The sequence below is a fragment of the Podarcis melisellensis genome (assembly GCF_964234715.1).
Source record: "Podarcis melisellensis genome assembly, chromosome: 9".
Lineage (NCBI taxonomy): Eukaryota > Metazoa > Chordata > Lepidosauria > Squamata > Lacertidae > Podarcis > Podarcis melisellensis.
Window position 1 is genome coordinate 53,460,554 of NC_138541.1, and position 21,802 is coordinate 53,482,355.

At 41.4% G+C, this 21,802-nt stretch overlaps 1 protein-coding gene across 5 annotated transcripts in view; it reads left to right on the top strand.

The window, feature by feature from the left end:
* The window catches only part of PDGFRA (platelet derived growth factor receptor alpha), a 52,980-nt gene extending 40,840 nt beyond the window's left edge, over positions 1-12,140 (top strand). For all 5 annotated transcript variants that reach the window (XM_081926505.1, XM_081926506.1, XM_081926508.1 and 2 more), the window contains exons 15-23: positions 669-822; positions 1,878-2,044; positions 4,811-4,926; positions 5,201-5,323; positions 6,253-6,364; positions 7,086-7,185; positions 8,398-8,503; positions 9,083-9,318; positions 10,730-12,140. In XM_081926505.1, the coding sequence (XP_081782631.1) occupies positions 669-822; positions 1,878-2,044; positions 4,811-4,926; positions 5,201-5,323; positions 6,253-6,364; positions 7,086-7,185; positions 8,398-8,503; positions 9,083-9,318; positions 10,730-10,877 (1,262 nt within the window). In that variant the 3' untranslated portion in view covers positions 10,878-12,140. The remainder of the gene's footprint in view (positions 1-668; positions 823-1,877; positions 2,045-4,810; positions 4,927-5,200; positions 5,324-6,252; positions 6,365-7,085; positions 7,186-8,397; positions 8,504-9,082; positions 9,319-10,729) is intronic.
* The last annotated feature ends 9,662 nt before the right edge of the window (positions 12,141-21,802 follow it).

Sequence of the window (21,802 nt, forward strand, 5' to 3'; positions counted from 1 at the left end):
ACACCACTGAAATAAGGAACTGAGCAGCTCCTTGATGTTCTGTTTGCTTGATCTCACTGACCTAGTATTCAGACAGGGAGGCAGACTCCATAATTTGACAGGTCAAAAGGTAGCTACTAGACTAGATGGCTGCTGAGAGTCATTCCATCATAATTGATCTATAATTATTTGCCCACATCGTAAAAACATCTGCCTGCTGTAGCCATCATAGCATCTAGGTTATCAGGCCTACATAATCTGTGACCCACCAAGCCAAACACAGAATGTTTAGTCCTTGATAGAAGCCCACCTGGACCTTAAAAACAGCAGGATTCTTGTGCATCTGGCATGTCACAATTCACAGCTGATGGGCCATGAATTGCAAAGGCCTTATTCAGATTGTCAACCCTACAGGACAGGGTTTTATAGGTGTCAATGCAGGAAAGCTCAGACCATAGCTGGGAATTAATTAAAATGCATTTCCTGGCTCCAGGATTTGGAGGGCTCTCAGGCAAGGACACCCAACAGCCTGCTTTTATCTCAGAAGGTGCGGCATGCATCCCAGGAATTCTTTCAGGCCATCTCGGAGACAGTGGGAGAATGAGCTTCTTGCTGATTTTAGACCTGACCTCACCATTCTGTGGAGATGACCCTTCAATTTTTTGCCCTTTTTATTCCACCTCCACCAGGTCCAATTTATATCATAACGGAATATTGCTTTTATGGAGACTTGGTGAACTACCTGCATAAAAACAGGGACAACTATCTGAATCGACATCCTGAAAAGCCCAAGAAGGACCTGGACATCTTTGGGATGAACTCAGCTGATGAAAGTACTAGGAGGTAGGGTTTATTTTTCAGGTTCTTTCTTAGGGTAAGTTGCATAGAATTGGGAAGTGGGGCACAGTGGGTCATGTACCTTTTGTGATGGCAAGAGAGTTGAATCTGATGTGAAATGGGGGGGGGGGTTGCCAAATATTAACGAGGGGGGCAGTGAAATTGTCCAGCAGTTTTTCTCAGAATTCCCTCCCCCTGGAAAATGTTGGTTTGTTTAATGTTGAATGAAACACTATTGTGGGTTCATGTTGGAGGATGAAATGGGATGAGGAGAACTGGAAGGTATAGACATCGAACCCACTTAGTATTCAACTAAATTTTACTCATAATAGACCTATTGAAATTAACTAATATGGCGAAATTAGGTCAATTAATTTCAGTAGGTCTGCTCTGAGTAAATACCAATTTCCTGACAAGAGTATTCAAGTAGATCCACCTTTGCACTCAGAATTCATAGGTGGCAAAATTTGCCTTTTCCACCAAAAGAAAGAAAGACTAAAATTCTCCAACAATTCAGGGGAAGCTCAAAAAAACAAAGAGTGCTATTCAACTAAGAAGAGAACTGTTGAAATTAAGGGACCTAACTTACTCGTGAATTTCAGTGGGTCCACTCTGATCAAAACTTCGTCGAATACTACTGGGAAAGTTTTTAAATTTGATAGAAATTTCTTTTCTGAGAAATTTCAGGTCATTCTTAATTTTGAGGGAAAGGATCATATTATAGCTACAGTCGTACCTTGGAAGTTGAACAGAATCTGTTCCGGAAGTCCATTCGACTTCCAAAACAAAAGTGCGGCTTCTCATTGGCTGCAGGAAGCTCCTGAGTCCAATTGGAAGCCCCATAAGCCCCGTTGAACATTCAGCTTCCCAAAGAACGTTCGAAAACCGGAACACTCACTTTCGGATTTTGATCGTTCGGGAGCCAATTTGTTCGGGAGCCAAGGCTTTTGAGATCCAAGGTACAACTGTATATCTACTCTGTTTTGTGAGTAGAGATGAATGTGGCACAAATCCCCACCATAAACTTATTTCTCTTTGTTGCTGTTGCACTTTCATTCCAGCTATGTAATCCTATCCTTTGAAAACAATGGTGAATATATGGATATGAAACAAGCAGAGACCATGCAGTATGTGCCGATGCTAGAAAGGAAAGACAGATCGAAATATTCTGACATCCAAAGGTCATTGTATGATAGGCCTGCTTCGTATAAGAAAAAATATGTGTCAGGTAAGTTAAGGTGTATTTCTAATATAAACCTAACATTCTGCCTTAATCCCAAGTAGTCATGGAAGGCTCCCCACGTGATACACCACTTATTTTTATCTGCTTTTTCAGTGAGATGCTGAGCTGAGTTTGATTATTTAATGGTTTCCGGCTGCTAGTTTTTACATTGTTTCCCTCTTCACTGATTTTTTTATGGGAGTGTGGAGCTAGTCCATGCCATATTTTAGGCTGCTGATTTAGTTCTATTGTAATGAGGTGTTTCTGTTTTTATGCTTTTACTGTGTATGTGAACTCCCATGGGGAAGCTTTGCCCTGAAAGACAGGACAGAGGGGCAGGGGGAGGAAATATAAATAAATAAATAAATAAAAAATTGAAGTAGAATGCCCTTGTAATGTTTCTGTGACAACTGCATTTAGCCGGTACTGCTATTTTATTGATTCCTCTTGCATAAAATTGTAGCTCACGTTTATCTTGTTGCGAAAGGCATCTTTATTCAGACTTTGCTTTGGTTCCTCGAAACTGAAAACTTTGACACAGAAAACAAATCATTAGATTATTATTTCCATTATTCTAAATAAGCAGAGTCCAAAAGTAAACTGAGTTGTTGTGGGTAGTGATGGAGGAGATATTTGAGTTGGTTCACGTTGAAAGGTGGATTTTTGTACCCAGTATAAAATTACAAGTTCACAAGGTAAGATAAAACATGGGGGGAAATTGTTAAGATACACCCGTGTAAAAAATAAAAAAAAATTAAAAACCTTATAAACATTACATGATTGTTATTGTATTTTAACAATATTTTTTATAAACACTGCATTAGGTTAAGTTTAGGATAAGTACAATAACAAATACAGCCAAATTCACACTGAATTTTGCAGTGCAATTCTCCCACCAAGTAATGCACACAATAATGCATGTACTGGGTAAAATGTGCATATAAATGCATATATTACTGAAAATAACATAAACAATGCATTATGTTAGGGAGAACAGCTGTGCAGAAAATATGTATATTGGGCAAGATTTCATTAAAAAATGTGACTATTGGGAGAAATTTGCACTTAAATGTTGATGGATTTTCATGAGGCCCTTTGCAAAAAAGAATCACAAACTGATGTGGAATTGAAAAAATGAGAAATCAAAATTGATATATTTGCCTGGCCCTAGTTGTGGGCCCCTTGGGACTCACACCCAGCAATGCAGCTCACCTTGCCAAAAATACTTGGAAACCTGAAAGAAGATAGGTTTTACAAGGAGAAGAAAACTTGAACTATGGGTTTCTGCAAGCGGAATCAATGAGTGGGCCTATATCTAAGTTGTGGGAGTGGATGACAGGGCAGCGCAGCAGGGCCTACTTGACCTCCAGTTGGTTAAGTTGCTATTGCTTCCTTAAGAGGTAGAGGGAAGCAGTAGGCTTGCTGCACCTGTGTGCAAAAACATTGGTGAAGATCCCTAAATAAAAACGCTGCAGGAATTCAGAGATCCTCTGAAAGTAGACTGCTCCTTTCACCTTGCCACCACCACGCAGCACCATAATGACCATTCTTGCAGATGTGAAGGAAGTTGGTCGGCGGAATGGTACCAAATTATTATTATAGCTAGTAAACAGCCAGTGTCATACGTGGCACTTGTAGTAGCTTTGATACCTTTCTGGATTCAGCAGAATTTTGAGCCATTTGGCTGGGCTATTTGTTAGGGATTCATTTCCAGGAGCCTCACTGCCCTCATATAGAACTCTCCCAAATGATTTGTAGAGTATTAAATTGAGGGTTAGGAAAGGCCCATATGGCTAACTCATCCCTTTTACTGTCCTTTGACTAAGAAATCTGATCTGCGGCATTCAAAACAGGTTGGGTCACTCCTGGCTTGTGGTCTCAGAACCTGAATCTTTTCCAGACCCAGGCTTAAGAGGCTAGTCAACTCTTGTATTTCACTGAGCCAACAGGGTAATTGAATAGCTAGGTTTTAGACAGTTTGCTGCCATCATTTTCCAGGACTAAAATAAGGATAACTGCCCATAGAATCACTGGTCTTTGGATGGCATTGAATGGTCCCCATCAAATAGTTAACCAAGGAACTTGAGAATTCTGCAGGGCTAGAAGAGACAAAAATGGATGTATATATAAAACAAGTTGACAAGACTATGCCATCTCTAAATCATTGCTTTGGGTATAAACCACAACTGGAATAAAGTACAAAACCAAGCTGTATAATATGTAGGTGGCACTTTTTTAATCCTACAATTTCTTGGAAAAAGTCTATAATCAGTGGAGAAAGGACAGCTATATTTGGTATTTGTACCATTTTTTTATGGCAGTGTCTATTGCTGATTGATGCAAATGTACAAGTGAGCCACTTGTTTTGTAGAAATGTTTTGGAAGGAGATGTTGGAGTGCTGGTACCAGGGAAAGCGGAGAAGAATGCCATTGGCTATGTGTAGGAAGACAGCTAGAAAATACACTATCTGTTTATTCTCTGATGTCAGGGGTGGACAGTATGATGCCCTCCAGATGTTGTTGGACTTCAGCTCCTATCATCCTTGACCCTGGCCGATGGAAACTGTAGTTCAGCAACATCTGGATGGCACAACAACGGCTGCCCTTGCTCTGCGTAGTTTAAAAACAAACTTTTCCTCGGTTCAAGTGAGTTCCTTGCGCCCAGATATGTTCTGGAAAGATGATGGACTGAAACAGATTGTCTGTTTGATGTATGCTTTCAATGCACCTTCATGTTTCAGATGGTTTTTTCTTTTCATCTTCCCTACTCAGAACTAGATGTGAAGAACCTCCTCTCCGATGACAATTCAGAAGGCCTCACTTTGTTGGACCTGCTCAGCTTCACTTACCAAGTTGCACGGGGAATGGAATTCTTAGCTTCTAAAAATGTGAGTGTCTAAAAGGAAACGGTGAAGGGATTGCCTAGCTTTAAATGACGTTTGTTTTGTTTGGGGAACTTTTAAAATGTGTTTTATAAAAGAGCAGCCTACAAGGTTTTAGGGTTTAGCATTTTAGGGTTGCAATACTGAATGAATCTATCCCAGGGTATCCTAATTAATCTTTTTTTCTTACACATCCTTTCTGAAGTTCCTTCCAACATGAAATATTACGTGTTCGTATTCTATGCCTACATTCTACTCATGTAATTTATGCATCCCACAGTGTGTTCACCGTGATTTGGCAGCACGGAATGTCCTTCTGGCTCAAGGAAAAATTGTGAAGATCTGTGACTTTGGTCTGGCTAGAGACATCATGCATGATTCAAACTATGTGTCTAAAGGCAGTGTATGTACCTTTATATTTATTACCATAGACTACATCATTAGAAAACATAAACTAATGCAAGCAGTGCTTTGGGATCTTGTGCTCAGTGTGTGTGTGTGTGTGTGTGTGTGTGTGTGTGTGTGTATGTGTGTGTGTGTGTTTAAAATGAAATTGACATTCAGATAACCAACACCCATCCAGTGTCTCCAATCAACCTATTCATGCCAAACACAACCAGCATCAAAGCACTCTTTACACATTACGGAAAAGTTGGGTTTTGTTGCACAGAATTCCCTTCCTTCTCTGCAGGCAAATTATAGTAATGTGTGGTGTGTCTTGTCAGAGCTGCAATTAGAATGGGCAAGATTTGCACAGGACTTCACATTTACTATAGCATAAGAAGCATATAGATTGGTGATATACATCTCTCCCCGCCCCCACTTACTTGTCCAGATCATACAAGTTTCCACAAAACAATTGGAGCATTTTTCAGTATTTGCAAAAAAAATTATCAAACCAGTTATTCCTGGATTAGTTTCTACTCAGAGTCAACAATAACATTTGAGAGTCATTCAGTGGAAGTCAATAGGTTGCATTGCCACTGGCCTCCACAATGACAACATGCCACGCAAGGCTCATAATCACACTATTTTAAATAATATTACTGGAAAATATTTGAATAAAACCAAAGTATGGGAAATTGTATCACCTCTTCAGACAATACTACTGATATGTGGTACCGTAAACCATTTTAAAGTCTCAGTTGTGTTTGGGTGGCCAGGGACAATGTAGGATGCATTTTAATATCTCCATGGATTTTTTAAATGTTGTCACCCATCCCAAGCTTTTGAGATATGCTAAAAATCAAATTAAAATATATGTACTGGTGAACATCTCCTTTTATTATTGTTTTGTAACTACTCTTATTGATTTTTTTTGTATTCTTGCAGACATTCCTTCCAGTGAAATGGATGGCACCTGAAAGCATTTTTGACAACCTGTATACAACATTAAGTGACGTCTGGTCTTATGGCATTCTGCTGTGGGAAATATTTTCTCTTGGTAGGCATCCTCATTACTTTGGAACATAAAAAGAATGGAACTTCAAGGAATAACGGGAGATTTGCCAATTGTGCTGTGTAGGCATGTGGCTAGAGGCTGGTCGAACCTCTTCAAAATGTTTAAATCCAACGAGAACACTGACTACAGAGATAAATATAAAAAAGCAGAAGGTCATATCCCTAATGAGGCAGAAAGGAACACCATGTTTTCCTGACTAGATGATAACTTTCATATTGTGATTCTTATCCAAACTACAAATGATATAATCCCCCCACTAGACAATGTTTCTTCTAAGAGATGTTTAAGGGCAGGTCTTGGATTAAACCAAATTTCACCACAGGAAAAGAATAGGCTTGGTGCCACCATTTGTTCAGTATTGTTTTTTTAATTACATTTTATAACCTGGATGCATGGTTTGCAAACATGATTTATCCCTGCTGTTTAAGGTGATCCTGAAAAGTAACCCCCACGTAGGTTGCAGGCTTACTGTACTTAATTCTTACATCTCACTGACTGACTGACTGGCTGGCTGGCTGCCTCACCCTTATGTACATCTGAAAGCTTGACTGAGAATATTCTAGAAGGTTTGAGGAACATGCAGTTCTCAGAAAATCTTGAAAGGTTCTATATGGTCCTAAACATTTGAAAAAAGAATCCATGCATAGAATTTATTTTACTTCAACAAACATTATAATGACATCTATTTCCCCTTGACTTTCAGGTGGCACTCCATACCCTGGCATGATGGTTGATTCTATGTTCTATAATAAAATTAAAAGTGGCTACCGAATGGCAAAACCGGACCATGCTACCAGTGAGGTGTACGTATTCTTTTCATCTCATTCTTCTGCAGCACCTCAGGGAAATTATGTACAGAGCACTTGGACTGATCTAGAAGCGCCCTCACAGCATTCAATCCAAACATACCTAAACCTCTCCAGGTTTAACTTGGGAAGCAGGGAGGCACAGCCTTCAAGTTTGCAGCAGAACCTGGTTGTGTATGATGCTGATTAACTTTCCTCCTACAATGCGTTCTTCTCCCAGGTGATGGGTCTCAGCCAGATGGGGATCTAGCCTGAGCAGGGTGGTCAGATGCTAGGCTTCCATAAAAGGGAAGCAAGGCAAACTCAAGCACATCCAAGTTCAGGTTCTGGTAAGGCAACAACTAGGAGGACAAGTTTTAGGCAATGTCAAACAGAGGTCAGGTTCCATTAAGGCAGGAGTGGAGAATATGTGGCTCTGCAGAGGCTGCTCTGACCGTTGACCATACTGGCTGGGTCTGACGGTGTCTAACTACATCTGGAGGGTCCCATAGATTTGGTTCTGGTGAAGCAATATCCAAACTCTTCTGGTGAGGGAAGACCAGGAACATAGGAGGAGGCTCAAACATGGCTTCAATGGCAAGCAAATACAGACCGAGATTTAAATATTTGAGTAACTAGCTCCATTGGGTTTGAAGGGCTTAGCCAGCTTCAGAAGCTGTCGATTCTGGTGACATCGGGGAGGCAATGGGTTCTGCTAAGGCTTCTGGGCTGGAGTAATCAGAGCTCACAGATGGCAACACAGCCTCCTCAGGCTGGAGAAATGTTGAAGGCATGGGCTCCAGCTCAGATATTCCTTGGCAATGGGGACATGAGGCAAGTCTATTTACCATTCCAAAACTTCTTCTGAATCTCCAGCATTGGACCCCAAGATCATGCCACAACATCACTCAAAAAAACAACAACACTTGAAAAGAAGTTTCCTTTCTAAAGCAATGTGCCAAACATGCAGATAAATGCATGGTTGGTCATGTGGCACTTTTAAGAGTAAAAAAGGATAGACAGCCCACCCAAAGCATGGGGAACGGAGCAAGACTGATGGCTGAGCCAATCCCCAGTTCATCAGTTTGCACATTTGTCACGGCACCTGCAAAGCTAGGCTTCCTCTATGGCTCTCTTCCCCTTCATTATGTCTGTCTTTATACTGTCATCAGTTTGCTTAAACGTCACAAATCATTAAGCTATTCCCTCCCGCCTCAATACTGTTCACAGGTATGACATCATGGTGAAATGCTGGAACAGTGAACCCGAGAAAAGACCTTCTTTTTACCACTTGAGCGAAATAGTTGAGAACCTGTTGCCTGGAGAATACAAGAAGGTTTGTCCTTTTGGAAACTGGGTTGCTTCTAGGATTTCAGAAGAAGACATTGCTTGGTTGTGCCATTGACTCTTGGCTCTTAAGTGGGGTAAATAAAATGTTGTTTCATGATGACACTGCAGAGAATGGTGAAAATGTGGAGACAGAAAACCCCACCATAATATCCTATTTGATGCTTGACCTATCTCAAGCAGCAGATTTTGAAGGTAGCCTAAGAGGGTGACAAATTGTCAGTCCTATTCCCTCTCTTTTCAGTTTGGCCCTGTAGCTTCCTCGGTCCTGCGCCTGATGTCATGTGATGTCAGGACAGGTGGGTGTGGTTTGGGCCTAACCATGCCAGAGGACAAATGGAGAGGCCTAGTGGCCTTAACTAGGCTCACGAAGGTCAGAAGTCCCACCCCACTGCCTTAAAAGATGCTTCTGACCCCATGTGACACAAAACACTACTCATGTGCAAAAAAATCATTGAAAGGAAATCATGCCAGGTTCTATAGAGATTTATAAAGATCCTATTTTGTGGGAGTATGGGATGGAGAGCCTTAAACAATTCCAACCAATTTTGTTATATATATATTTCAGAGCTATGAGAGAATTCACTTGGACTTCTTGAAGAGTGACCATCCCGCTGTCACACGCATGAGAGCGGACTGTGACAACACCTACATTGGAGTCACTTACAAGAATGAAGACAAACTGAAGGACAGGGAGAGTGGATTTGATGAACAAAGACTCAGCGCCGACAGTGGCTACATAATCCCCCTGCCGGATATTGACCCTGTTTCAGAAGACGAGCTCAGCAAAAGGAACAGGCACAGGTACACCTGATTAAAGTTCACTGTGACCTAAATCCTGACATCATTAAGCACTAGGGCTGGATGGATCAGTCTATTTCTGTGCCATTATTAATTTTACGTCTGTCACTGTTTTCACATTGATCTGCAACTTAAAAGAATATCTACAACAACGTACATATTTAAATAACGGTTTCCCACAAAGCATGACAGAGCAGTGTAGTCAGCATCACATTTGTCACCCCAAATGCCAGTTGGGGCAGAAGATGGAGGGGAACTATGCAATGCCAGTGACTGCAGTGGGGCTGTCTTGTGATCTGTCCCTCTCTGCTCCCTGAGTGCCCAATTTGGGTCTTCCGGTGTTATCAATGGTGGGAATCCTTCTGACTATGTTTCCACCTGCTCACAAGTTTGGCACAAGTGGAACTGGGAGCTCTGTGCCAGAGGATTCTTGCTGGCACAACTCTGCTGATGGAACTGGTAAGATCCCTACCCCACCTACATAATCCCACCCACCCACCCACAGCAGACTAGGAGTCTGGACTGAAGCCTAGATGTATTTTTTCTTCAAAGTATGCATTTCTAAATGTACTTTTTAATAATAAAATGTCAACATTTTTGTTGACCATTTTGGTACCCTTGGTTGAGCCAAGAACTCTGCAAAATTCAGAGAAGTGTGAACTCTGAAGGATAGCCACATTGACAGTAGCCTGGGAAATGCAGATCACGTCACTATTGCAAAGAAGAAGCCCTGCAAATTTCCCACTTGAGGCAGCATACCCAGAAATTGATTTAAAACATGTTAAGTAATTTGTCCTTAATTCATGATTTCAGTGCTGAATATAGGCAGCTTTTTACCATTATAATTTATCATTATGTGCACAGAACTAGTGGCTGATCTGATCTTCAGTATTGTCCAGCAAGTGGTGGAGTCCAGATAGTATTTTACTACTCTCACGCTTCCTCAGATTAATGATTTGGGGAGCTTCGTGCTCTATTCATCCCTTGTTTCCTGAGATTTGTCATTAGGTGTAGACCTGTGCTAGAACTCCCTTTAGTCCCACACATGGTAATGGTGAAGCTCAGCAAGGCTGACCTGCATGAATTTATTGTGCTACCTGGGATATGCTTCTAGAATCCTCTGGAATGAGCAGTGGTTCTGTGACAAAAGCAATGGGATTCCTCAGCAAGCAAGCTGATGTGGAGAAGTTTCCCCAAAGATAGAGAGCTGGAAAAACTGCAGCATTAAAGCATTTCATGTAAGAGTGAGTCTCTTTGGGGAACTTTTCTTTTGGACTCCAAAATTATGTGGCATGTGCCTTCTGATGAGGATTCCTAAGGAGGATTTCTGTTGCCCCAGGACAATTGAAGAATGTGTTCTTCACAGTGTGTTTTTAAGTTCCTAAATGTTTTCCCCTGTGGTCTTCTTACACAGTTCCCAGACTTCTGAAGAAAGTGCCATCGAAACTGGTTCCAGCAGCTCCACATTCGTAAAGCGAGAGGACGAGACCATTGAGGATATTGACATCATCGATGACATTGGAATGGATTCCTCAGAACTGGTTGAGGACAGTTTCCTGTAATTCCCGAAGGAAGTAGTGGACATCTTTTGAGGGGTGCGAGACAAGAAAGAAAGAAAGAAAGAAAGAAAGAAAGAAAGAAAGAAAGAAAGAAAGAAAGAAAGAAAGAAAGAGAATCTCAACACATAACTCATGGATTTTTGACTCCCTAAGGAAAACCACTTTAACATAGATGGTCGAGACTTGCAATCCTAAGTGTCCCCACAAGGGACGCAAAGATCTCACCCGGATTTGTGAAACAAGAAGACATTTAGAAACCAGCTTTTAAGCACTTCCATAGCATCTCAGTACCATCTGCTGTTCTGATAGGTGAGTGGATAAAGGAAAAGGCCATGGACAGTCCAATTTGTGTTTCAAGGGCATTCACAACTCAGATGAAAAACATTTCCACTATGGTGAAACATCACCCATGTAATTATGTAAATACCTTACCAGGATGTTTTGTGGCATATGTGGAATAGGCATTTTTTTAGAAGACCACTCAAGACTTCTGTGTATTTTCTTCCTTCAGTCTCATCATAAGCTGCTGTTGAACTATCACATGAGATGAAGTACATGCAAAAAAAAAGAAAGAAAACCACTTTTGAAACTCAAACTAATTGGTACTAGGAAACCTTTTTACCTTTTTTGCAGCTAATACAAATAAAACGGAATTACAGTAATTTCTAACCTTATACGATAGCTTAGTAAATCAAGTGAGACTCTTCATAACCATAGAAGAATAATTGTTTACCTACTGCTGTTTTCAGTATCACTAAGTATAGTTTTATAACTACTTCCTTAAAAACACAGTACTGAAAAAAACTAATGAACTAAAGCATTTTAGCATTTATACATTTACAAGAAACAACTGTTCTATTTGATAGTTAATGGCTTTGGTAAATTAAAACTAGTTTAGGAAGTAGGGAAAGCTAATGTATTCTATGGCATCCACCCTTAGCAGAGTAGCTATCCTAATGCAATGAATTTATGTGCTGGTGAATCCTCCTTTGATTCAGTGGAACTCTTCAGAAATTGAAGTTTATTTTTAAACCTTCGTTTGCAACCAGGTTCCTCAAGTTATTGCACAAAATATGTGTGGCTAATCAATCAATAGAGAGGCTGCTTGGAGCGGTTGAGAAAAAGAGCACATCGGGAAGTTTGTTTGGGGTTTGCATGTGACAAATGGATTGGATGCACCAAATGCTCTTTCTGAAAACGCTTCTTCCCGAGCCTGAGATTTCCAATTAAGTCTGTAGCTACTTTGGAAAGAAAGAAAGAAAGAAAAAGTTCTACTTTTGGTATAACAGAAATGGAACCGGATCCTCTTGCCCTTGTCAAGTTTTTAGCTATAACGTTGGACGTTAACAAGTACAGCGGACGCTCAGGTTGCGAACGTGATATGTGCGGGAGGCACATTCGCAACCCGCAGCGCTGTGTCTGTGCACACGCGGGTTGCGATTTGGCGCTTCTGCGCATGCGCAAAGCGCAATTTAGTGTTTCCGCACATGCGCGAGCGCCGAAACCCAGAAGTAACCTGTTCTGGTACTTCCGGGTTCGGCGTGGTGCGCAACCCAAAAACACGTAACCTGAAGCGATTGTAACCCGAGGTATGACTGTAAAGAGTTTTTTCCATCCAAACCAATGGGCACTGAATTGGGAGTGAAGCAATTGTTTCTAAACAATGTTGCATTTTTGAAGAAAATACATTTAAAATATAGGATTGGCTGTGACCTCTGTGGTGTGTGTATTCAAGTGGCACATCTGTCTCTGTAATGTGTAAAATGGCCCCAAGCGGTTGCTCATCCCTCTTTTAGTCATTCTCACACAATAGTTTGAGATCAGTCCTTCCTTAATCTGAATATAATGTGTCTGACAGTGTTTCTGTGATGATTTACAATGCATTCCTGGATGAGCCTCATTCAGTTCTGTGGGACTTATGCCCAGCTAAGTGGGCACAGTTGCAGCCCTAGGCTGTGATTTTCTCACAGTCTATGGAAATCATGAATTGGAATCAGTCAATGACATACAGGGTGCATGAACGTATGGTGCACAAAAAGAAATGGTAGAGCATTAATTGATGCCAATGTGGCCCAATGTGGATGCTTGCTGGATTTCCTATGATATCACTAAGAGCAGCACAGGGTAGCAATTGGCCAGTGGTGAACAACCATTTTGAGCAATACAACTTTCTCTGTGCCAAACTCGCAGGCTTACCTACTGTTACAACTATGGCTCCCTACTTTGCTGATGTGATAGTTGAAGGACAAACAGATGAAGGCAGCTTGTGCTGGAGACAGTGCTGTGTTGGAACTAAGCTCCACAGCAGTTGATAAGCACCTAGCAGGATTAAAAATGCAATGTAAATCAATGCTTTGCAGCGGACTCAGAAGTACACAGCCATCTCATTTGATGCTAAATAACTAACTACAACTTAAGTGCATTGCTTCAGTGCATTGAGTGAAAAAGAGCTCAGTTTGATCTCCCAAAATAAGTGCGGAACCATATCTCATTAAAATTAATAGGACTTAAATGTGCACATAGGGATATCTGTGGTAAATAATTATTTGAGGTTCTGAATGCCAAAACGCAATGGGCCCAATATAAATTTGTGCAAATACTCGGACCAGATGAGTAAGTCCAAGCCTTCGAGATATTCTTCTCTGCTAGATCCAATTTATTACAAATGTGCCAGTGCAATGGATGGAAATTGCAAACACCTTACTTGCGTGTGTGTTTTGCATTACGGATCAGGTCTTCTCATGTTTCGCAGGCTTTCCTGTTTCACTGGCTACTAAAGAATAAGCTACAATAATTCGTACCTTGGTTTTTCTTTTTCTTATTGTACTTTTTGTTATGTATCTCACAAAACAAACTCATGCTAATCCCATATCTTGCTTCAGGTGAACACAGATCCCATTGCAATGCACATCTGCCCATACTGCATGTCACAGATGGGGCTCCATTTTAATTTCCTGTCTACGTTGCAACGTGGATGAGCGCATTTATCGCCACCTACCGTACTCTCTCATGTTAGTTATGCCCAACATGTTTTGGGCAAGGTAACTATAGCTGGATTGGGACCAAGTTCTAGTTGTGGACCAAAATATGCAGTATATTTTTTTAGATTTATAATCCTATGAAAAGTTCCTGACACTGCAATGGACTGCACATCAGAAAACTTTACAAAGGCAACACATTAATGCAGGAGGTAGCTGTTAGACTAAGGCTTGCAATCTTGTATTCACTTACCCTATTGAATTCAATGGGACTTACTTCTGAGTAGACCTATATAAGATTGCAATGTTAGTCTTTCAGTATTAGCCTGGGGAAAAACCCCTGGATTTTGTTACTGTCTTGATGATTTGTTTTAGGACAGGCTTCTTCAAACTCAGCCCTCCAGATGTTTTGAGACTACAATTCCCTTAATCCCTGACCACTGGTCCTGCTAGCTAGGGATCATGGGAGTTGTAGGCCAAAAACATCTGGAGGGCCAAGGTTGAGGAAGCCTGTTTTGGATCTTAGTGACTATTTCTCTGTGACTCAGATTTGAGAAGCTTTCAGAAAAGATATACCCAGCCTTTGTCTGTTCTGTATTTGTATCATGACAATCGAACCTTGCCTGTGAAACACAACTTTCTCATTTTGAATGGCCCTGTTCCTTACAATGTGGTCTGCAAATGTACAAACAGTCCTATGATATAATGAGGGACATAAGATAAGGTGATGTTATACATCAATATGTATATATGTATTTTTATATCAACTTTGAGAGTACTGCCAAAACATTTATGACAAGCTGTATCACTGCCTTTGTTTATAATTTTTGTTTTGTTTTTTTGTTTTTACTGTGATATACTCCACAGGCACGCTAACTGTTGCACTTTTAAATGTCCAAAATTTATATTTTAGAATGATAAAGAAAAGCGAGAAAGAGTTTCCATAAAGGTGGTATTGTGATGTGTTTGAGAAGAACCAGTTGGAATGAGTGACCATAGGTACAAAATGTAATACAAGTGCCCCTGTTCTTATTTTTGTCTTTTTAAAAAAACCATGTAAATTAAGATCTTTATATTTCAATAAATGATATATAATTTAAAGATACCTAAGAGGGTTTTTTTTACTCTTGGCTCAGAGTAGGGCCTTTCCTGTAAAGTAGGCCTCTCCCATGCATGTCTCAGTTCAGTTCATCTCTTCTTCTTTTTTAAACATAATTTTTATTGGATTTTTCCATATTTCATTTTAATTCAATACACATTTTCACAACATCTTATTTGCTCAAAGTGAGCTTTGACTTCCTTCTACCTCTCTTTCTGACATCCCTATTGCCTATAACATATCTTTCGCATTCCCATAATCACTTCTTTGTCTATAATCACCTTAAGAAATCACATTCTTATTTATAAATCAGCATCATGATTTCACATTACAAAACATTTCACGTTAATGCTACAAACGTTTTTAAATGAGTACAGTTTTCTTTTAAATAATAAATAAATTTGCTCCAGTCCTTTTGATATTTTTCTTCAGGCCGATTCCTAATTCTCCCCGTCAGTTTGTCTCTTCTGAAATAAAATGGTAACTGGTAGCATCACTGTGTGATCTTATACATGTCTACTCGGGAGTAACTCCTATATTTGAGTTCAGTGAGATTTACTCCTACTTAAGTGTGTCCAAGATTGCAGTTTCAGAGTACAATCCTAAACCCTTGTGCCTATTTCTGAGGGGGGAGTTGGGGATACTGCATAGATTTCTGTCTTGCTGATGTCTGCTGGTGGAAACAGGGGTCAAATGTGACAGAGGCCCTGAAATGAGGTAGGAGGCAGTGGCGTAGCGTGGGGGTGCAGGGGGGGCCGGCCGTACCGGGCGCAACATCTGGGGGTTAGGGGGCGCAAATCCACGGGTTAGGGGGTGCAAATTACTTGCCTTGCCCCGGGTGCTGACAACCCACGCTACGCCACTGGTAGGAGGTAAGAGCTGGGATATTTCTCACACCGGACACTGAACAGGGAAAGCCTCAGAATGAGGAGTTGTAGGATACCAGATACTTTGGATACACTGGATCCAAGGTCCTTTTGGATCTGCTGAGGGGCAGAATCCTCGGGATATGGCAAAAGAGCTACAGTGAGGGGGGGAAAGTATTTGATCTGTCGACAGGTGTCTTTTGTACAGGTACTGTTAACGAGCTGGGATTACAGGTAAGACCTCAACTCTTACAGCAGGTGCTTCTAATCTCACCTCGTTACATACAGTGAAGATACCAGGTAGCCTGACATCTGGCTGGTTGATAGGGGATCAAATACTTATTTCACTCATTATAATGCAAATCCATTTCTGACTTTTGTCTTCTGGGTTTCTGGGGGTTTTCCTGTTGTTATTCTGTCTCTCTCACAGCTACAATAAACCTACCATTAAAATTATGGACTGGTCATTTCTTCGTCAGAGGGCAAATGGGCAAATTTAGCAGGGGGTCAAATACTTTTCCCCCTCACTGTAAAAGCAATAGAATTTTACACACACACACACACCAAACAAACAAACAAACAACTTTTAAAAACTGCAGAAGAGTAAGAACCCAAAATCCTAGCTTCAGCAGAACCAAATTGGTTTGGGAGAGAAAATAAAAATATATTTGTTGTTCTTGTTGTTTAGTCGTTTAGTCGTGTCCGACTCTTCGTGACCCCATGGACCAGAGCACACCAGGCACTTCTGTCTTCCACTGCCTCCCGCAGTTTGGTCAAACTCATGCTGGTAGCTTCGAGAACACTGTCCAAACATGTCATCCTCTGTCGTCCCCTTCTCCTTGTGCCCTCCATCTTTCCCAACATCTCGGTCTTTTCCAGGGAGTCTTCTCTTCTCATGAGGTGGCCAAAGTATTGCAGCCTCAGCTTCAGGATCTGTCCTTCCAGTGAGCACTCAGGGCTGATTTCCTTCAGAATGGATAGGTTTGATCTTCTTGCAGTCAATGGGACTCTCAAGAGTCTCCTCCAACACCATAATTCAAAAGCATCAATTCTTCAGCGATCAGCCTTCTTTATGGTCCAGCTCTCACTTCCATACATCACTACTGGGAAAACCATAGCTTTAACTATACGGACTAAAAATATCTTAGGCGGGGGGGGGGGGACACATAAGAGGAGAAGCTAAGCAAACCTTCATGGGAACAATGTTCCAAAGCCAAAACTAAAAAGGGGCCCCTCCTCCCTAGCAGCCATCAACTTGACACCAAAGGACAGGGACATCTAGAGTGGGGACTGCAAAGATGACCCCATTGTGCAGACAGGTATTTGTAGAAAGAGCCAGTCCCTTTGTTGCAAAGCATGCTAGAGCTTTGAAGGTAAGTAGTAGCAGTTTGAATTGTGCTTGAAAATGAACCAGGAGCCAGTGATAGGGCGGCCATGTCTCATCTTTTACAGAGGACAGTCTTCTGTGTGATGGTATCCTCTATTTGAAAGGGCTGGTCTAAGTTCCATTTTGAAGAAGAAAAGGTGTGGAGGCGGAACCTTGCCACTGTGCTAGCAGAAGCCCCTTTGCGAATTAGTTTAACTCCGTCTTCAATCCAGATTGTAGTTTAGAAAATCCCTCCGTTTTTCTTAAACACAGTTTCCCCCGCTTCCATCATTCTTCCATATCCAGAGGGATTTATTATACAGTGGTACCTCTGGTTACATACTTAATTCATTCTGGAGGTCTGTTCTTAACCTGAAATCCTGAAGCAAAGTTCTTAACCTGAAGCACTATTTCTGGGTTAGCGGAGTCTGTAACCTGAAGCGTATGTAACCCGAGGTACCACTGTACACATTCCTAGGGCTGGGTTTCCAATGTGAGCAAGGGGGCAGAAAGAAATTGTATTTTCTTCTGCCTCCAAGGCTGCTCCCACCCACTTCCCCTGAAATGACCCATCTCATCTCCACTTCATTTGAAGTGAGATTCAACTACCAGTCAAGTCGTCGTCTTTACAAAGAAGGGAGGGGAACATCTTGCCTTCTGCCTCAGGAAGCAAAATAGCTTTGGCTGGCCCAGTCCATGTCCTTAAAAAATCTTGAACAGAAGCAAACATTGGTTAGTCTGCTGCTTGTAGTATGTGCCTCAGAATGCCTATTGATGGAATCACAGATGGAGAGAACGATGCTGAGCTTAGGTCCTGCTTGCAGGCTTCCCATGAGCCTCTGCTTGGCCATTTTGAGAAGAGGGTGCTGAACTAGACAACCCATTGGCCTGATCCGCAAGGCTCTTTTTATGATTTTAGCTTTTCTCAGAGTCGGCCACAAGGTGGAAGTATTGTTCAAGAATCAATTAAGCTTAAGGAACTAATTCAGTTTTTCACCAGCATCTTCTTCCCCACGGCAAAGAATTCTCTGGAATACAACTGGTGGTCTCAGGACTGCAATTTATTTCCTATTACGAAGTATTTCCTGGCTTGCTCAGCGTTCTGAAACCATTTTTCATCCGGACTCACCATTTTGATGCAGTAAAAAAGTGTGTGTGTGTGTGTGTGTGTGTGTGTGTGTGGTTGTTTTTGTTGTTTTGCTAAGAGGAATTCAAGGTATCAGAAACGGGGGGAAAGAGAATTAATTCAAAAGTTGCACATTTTCATGTGAAAAGATATGTTTAGCTTCTGAATGTGTACTTAAGGTCAAACCCACCTGATTTGGACAGAATAAAATGCCTCTCAAAAACTCAGGCTGGGGGTTCCTCCTGGGGCCAGCTTTGAGCATGAATTTTCGGGTGACAGCAGTGGTACAATTACAAGCCCGCACCCCAGTAAACCAGTGGAGATCTTCCCACCACATGGCATGAACACGCATGCTTTTCCTACACAACTATGGTTCTACCTCACTGTTTGTACTCCTGACTTGAGGCATTGGCCTCAGAAGAGTCATGTTGTGTTGGACAGTCAGCTCCAGCAGCTGTTTCAGTTTTCTCCTCACTGTTCCCTTGTTTTTCTTCTGCCACCGTTCTGTCATCTCCTCAGCAGTCTTGAATCTTCTCTCACAACACCTTCCAGCAACAGCCTTCAACTTTGTAATGCAGAAAGACACTTCTCTTTCAAAGTAATGGCTCTTGGCCTTCTGCCTTCTTTTTAGGTTTCCACCGCATCTACTATCATCTTCTTTCAATAAGTCACGCCCGTTTTGAGTAATTCTCCCAACATGCAGAATCAGTTGGCTCTTCTCTCACCACTGAGCCTTCTTCAGAAAGAGCATGCTCATCTCACCTCTCATGCAATCACCCACCATCGGACCTTTCAGATTCTCAGTTTAAATTGTAATACATTTGCCAACCCGGTTCATTTGTTGGAGGGAAATCATGGCACAGTTATACTACAACTCATTTAAAAGCTGTTTTCTCTCGTCAGGGAACCCGGTGGATGGCAGTTTTCTGAAGTGTTGGGAAAGGGATTGCAAGAGAAAACTGTAACTGCTAGGATTCTTTCAGAGAAGCCATGGCAGTTAAACTGGCATGAAACTGATAGGAGCTTGTAAGATAAGTATGTTGTCCTCAGATCCCATTCCCTCCCAAAGCAAAAGCGACAATAGAGTGTGGCACCTTTAAATTCTAAGGCATTTATCATACTATGAGCTTCCACAGGCAACAACCTATTTCATCAGATGCATTTGATTAATGAGTGTAGTTTCCCCCCCATGCTGCTCTCCTGCAGCTCCAATTTGCTTGTGTTAGATATATAGGTTCTGAAGCAAGACTGTTGATTGGTTTCATTTGGGTTTATCCTCAGAGCTGTCTGTAGTTTACCAAAGTACTACTGCTAATACTACTACTACCACCAAGAATAATTCTTCCCTGAAATTCTACAAGTTTTGCAACTCAAATAAATTGACACAATCTCTACTGTTTCTGCAATTAATGAAGAAGAACAATGAAGCAATGACACAAAAGCACCTCCCCCTTCCTACTAAATCCTGCACAAGCCGCCCACCTGACCTCTGAGATTTAGCTGGATAGTTGACCACAAGGGCTAGAAACTTGATTTAAAAATGAAAACCTGAGATTCTCATAATGCTGAATTCTAGATCCCACACTTATGGAATGTGCACATCCCTGATATGGCTGGGATTTCTACTCCCTTCCTCCAAAGCAAGTTACATTTCAAAACTGGGAAGGGACTGCGTGACGGAGCTTTAAAGACTGAGATGGGCATCTCTTAATACCATATCCCTTAAAAAAACCAACCCCACCCTATTGCATTTCAGTTCCATGGACATTAATCTCATATAGCATTCATTCATAAGTGTCCTTACTGGAAATGAACAGTTTGAAGAGCACAGACAATCTTCTTATGTGTAACCTGACACAACTGCCAATAATTAATGGCCCTAATAGCAACATATTGTCCCTTGAGTGACAGAAAGAAGTGTGGTCACTGTGCTTGTGTCTTTCAATCAGAAGGAAAATTAATAATTAGAGATGCTGCAAAGCTGCTCTAGTGTCACAGGCCATTTGCCGGCTCTCAATGCGTATTTTAATATCCGTGTTCCTAAGCATTTGAGAAAAAGAAAAACATTATAGTCCCAATCATTTTCCTGGCATGAAATGTCCGAGGCAGAAGTGATCATACCTTAACAGGCCAGTTCTAGGCATGTCTACTCAGAAGCAAGTCCTACTGAGTTCATTGGTGCTTACTCCAAGGTAAGTGAGTAATGAATGTCAGCCTAAGTAGCCTTGGACTAGAATGGAAGTTGTCTCTTTGTATCAGTTCAGCCAAGTCGTACCTTGGTATTCAGATGTTTTGGCTCCCGAATGCCGCAAACCCGGAAGTGAGTGTTCCGGTTTGCAAACGTTCTTTGAAACCTGAACGTCCGACAGGGTTTCCATAGCTTCCAATTGGCTGCAGGAGCTTCTTGCTGCTAATCAGAATCCACGCTTTGGTTTCTGAACATTTTGGAAGTCGAACAGACTTCCGGAACGGATTCCATTCTACTTTCAAGGTGCGACTATATCAGTACGAGGAATGGGTAAGGCTACAATCTGTATTCATACTTGGAAGAAATTCTTATTGAGCTCACTAGGACACACTTCTGAGTAGACATGTTTAGGATTGCCACCATAAGGTTGCGTTTCCTAAGCATGCTTCTTAGGGAGTAAGTCTTAATGAACGCAGTAAAGTCAGGATTTATTATGTGCTGTTCTTCAGCTAGGCAATTTGCGTGAGGAATAGGGCCTAATCTCCAACAGATTGCCAGGAAGACACTTTCTAACACAAAAAAATGTCGAGCAAGATGTGCTCTGTTTGCAAAGCTCCCTCTTATCCCCTCGACTACTTCCCAGAATCTCAAAAGTCTCCCGGAAAGGCACTCTGTCGAAAGCCCCCTCCCGATCCTTTTTTGTCAGTCATCCTGTTCTCCCACTTATGTTCTTATATTTAATAACATAAGGGGCCTTTCCTTTTTGGAAGGATTTGAAACTGGGATGATGTGGCATTACTTTAAAAGATTCTCCATTTAATATTAATTCAGAGGGAGTTTTATAGCATTTTTCCTAATGATTTATTGGTTTTATAACCCCACTGGGGATATGCGTTTACAGAAAAATGAGGAAGAAATATACCAAATTTCTGCCTCCATCTCCCTCTTTCTCCTGAAAGATTCCTTGTATTCACAGAGGTAAGGAGAGAAAGTTTTATTATTCTTAGCCCCTTTTACCTGCATAAGCAGCAGGAGAGCAGGATAAGAACTGTGGCATAGCATAGTGGGTCTTACTCCTTTGTCCATACCATCTTCTGAATAAGAATCACTCCATGCCTTCTATTTTCTGTGGGAGCTTTCCTCCCATTGACAGCAGTTGGCATTGGACGGGTCTGATTCCAGTCAGAACCACATTTGCAGTGGAAGGAAAGCCTCTCCGGTGTTGAAATGAGGACAGTATATTTCCCTGATATTGTCCAAGTGGCCAACAATTTGGGACGAGGGGCCCCTGAAAAAAGAAGAACA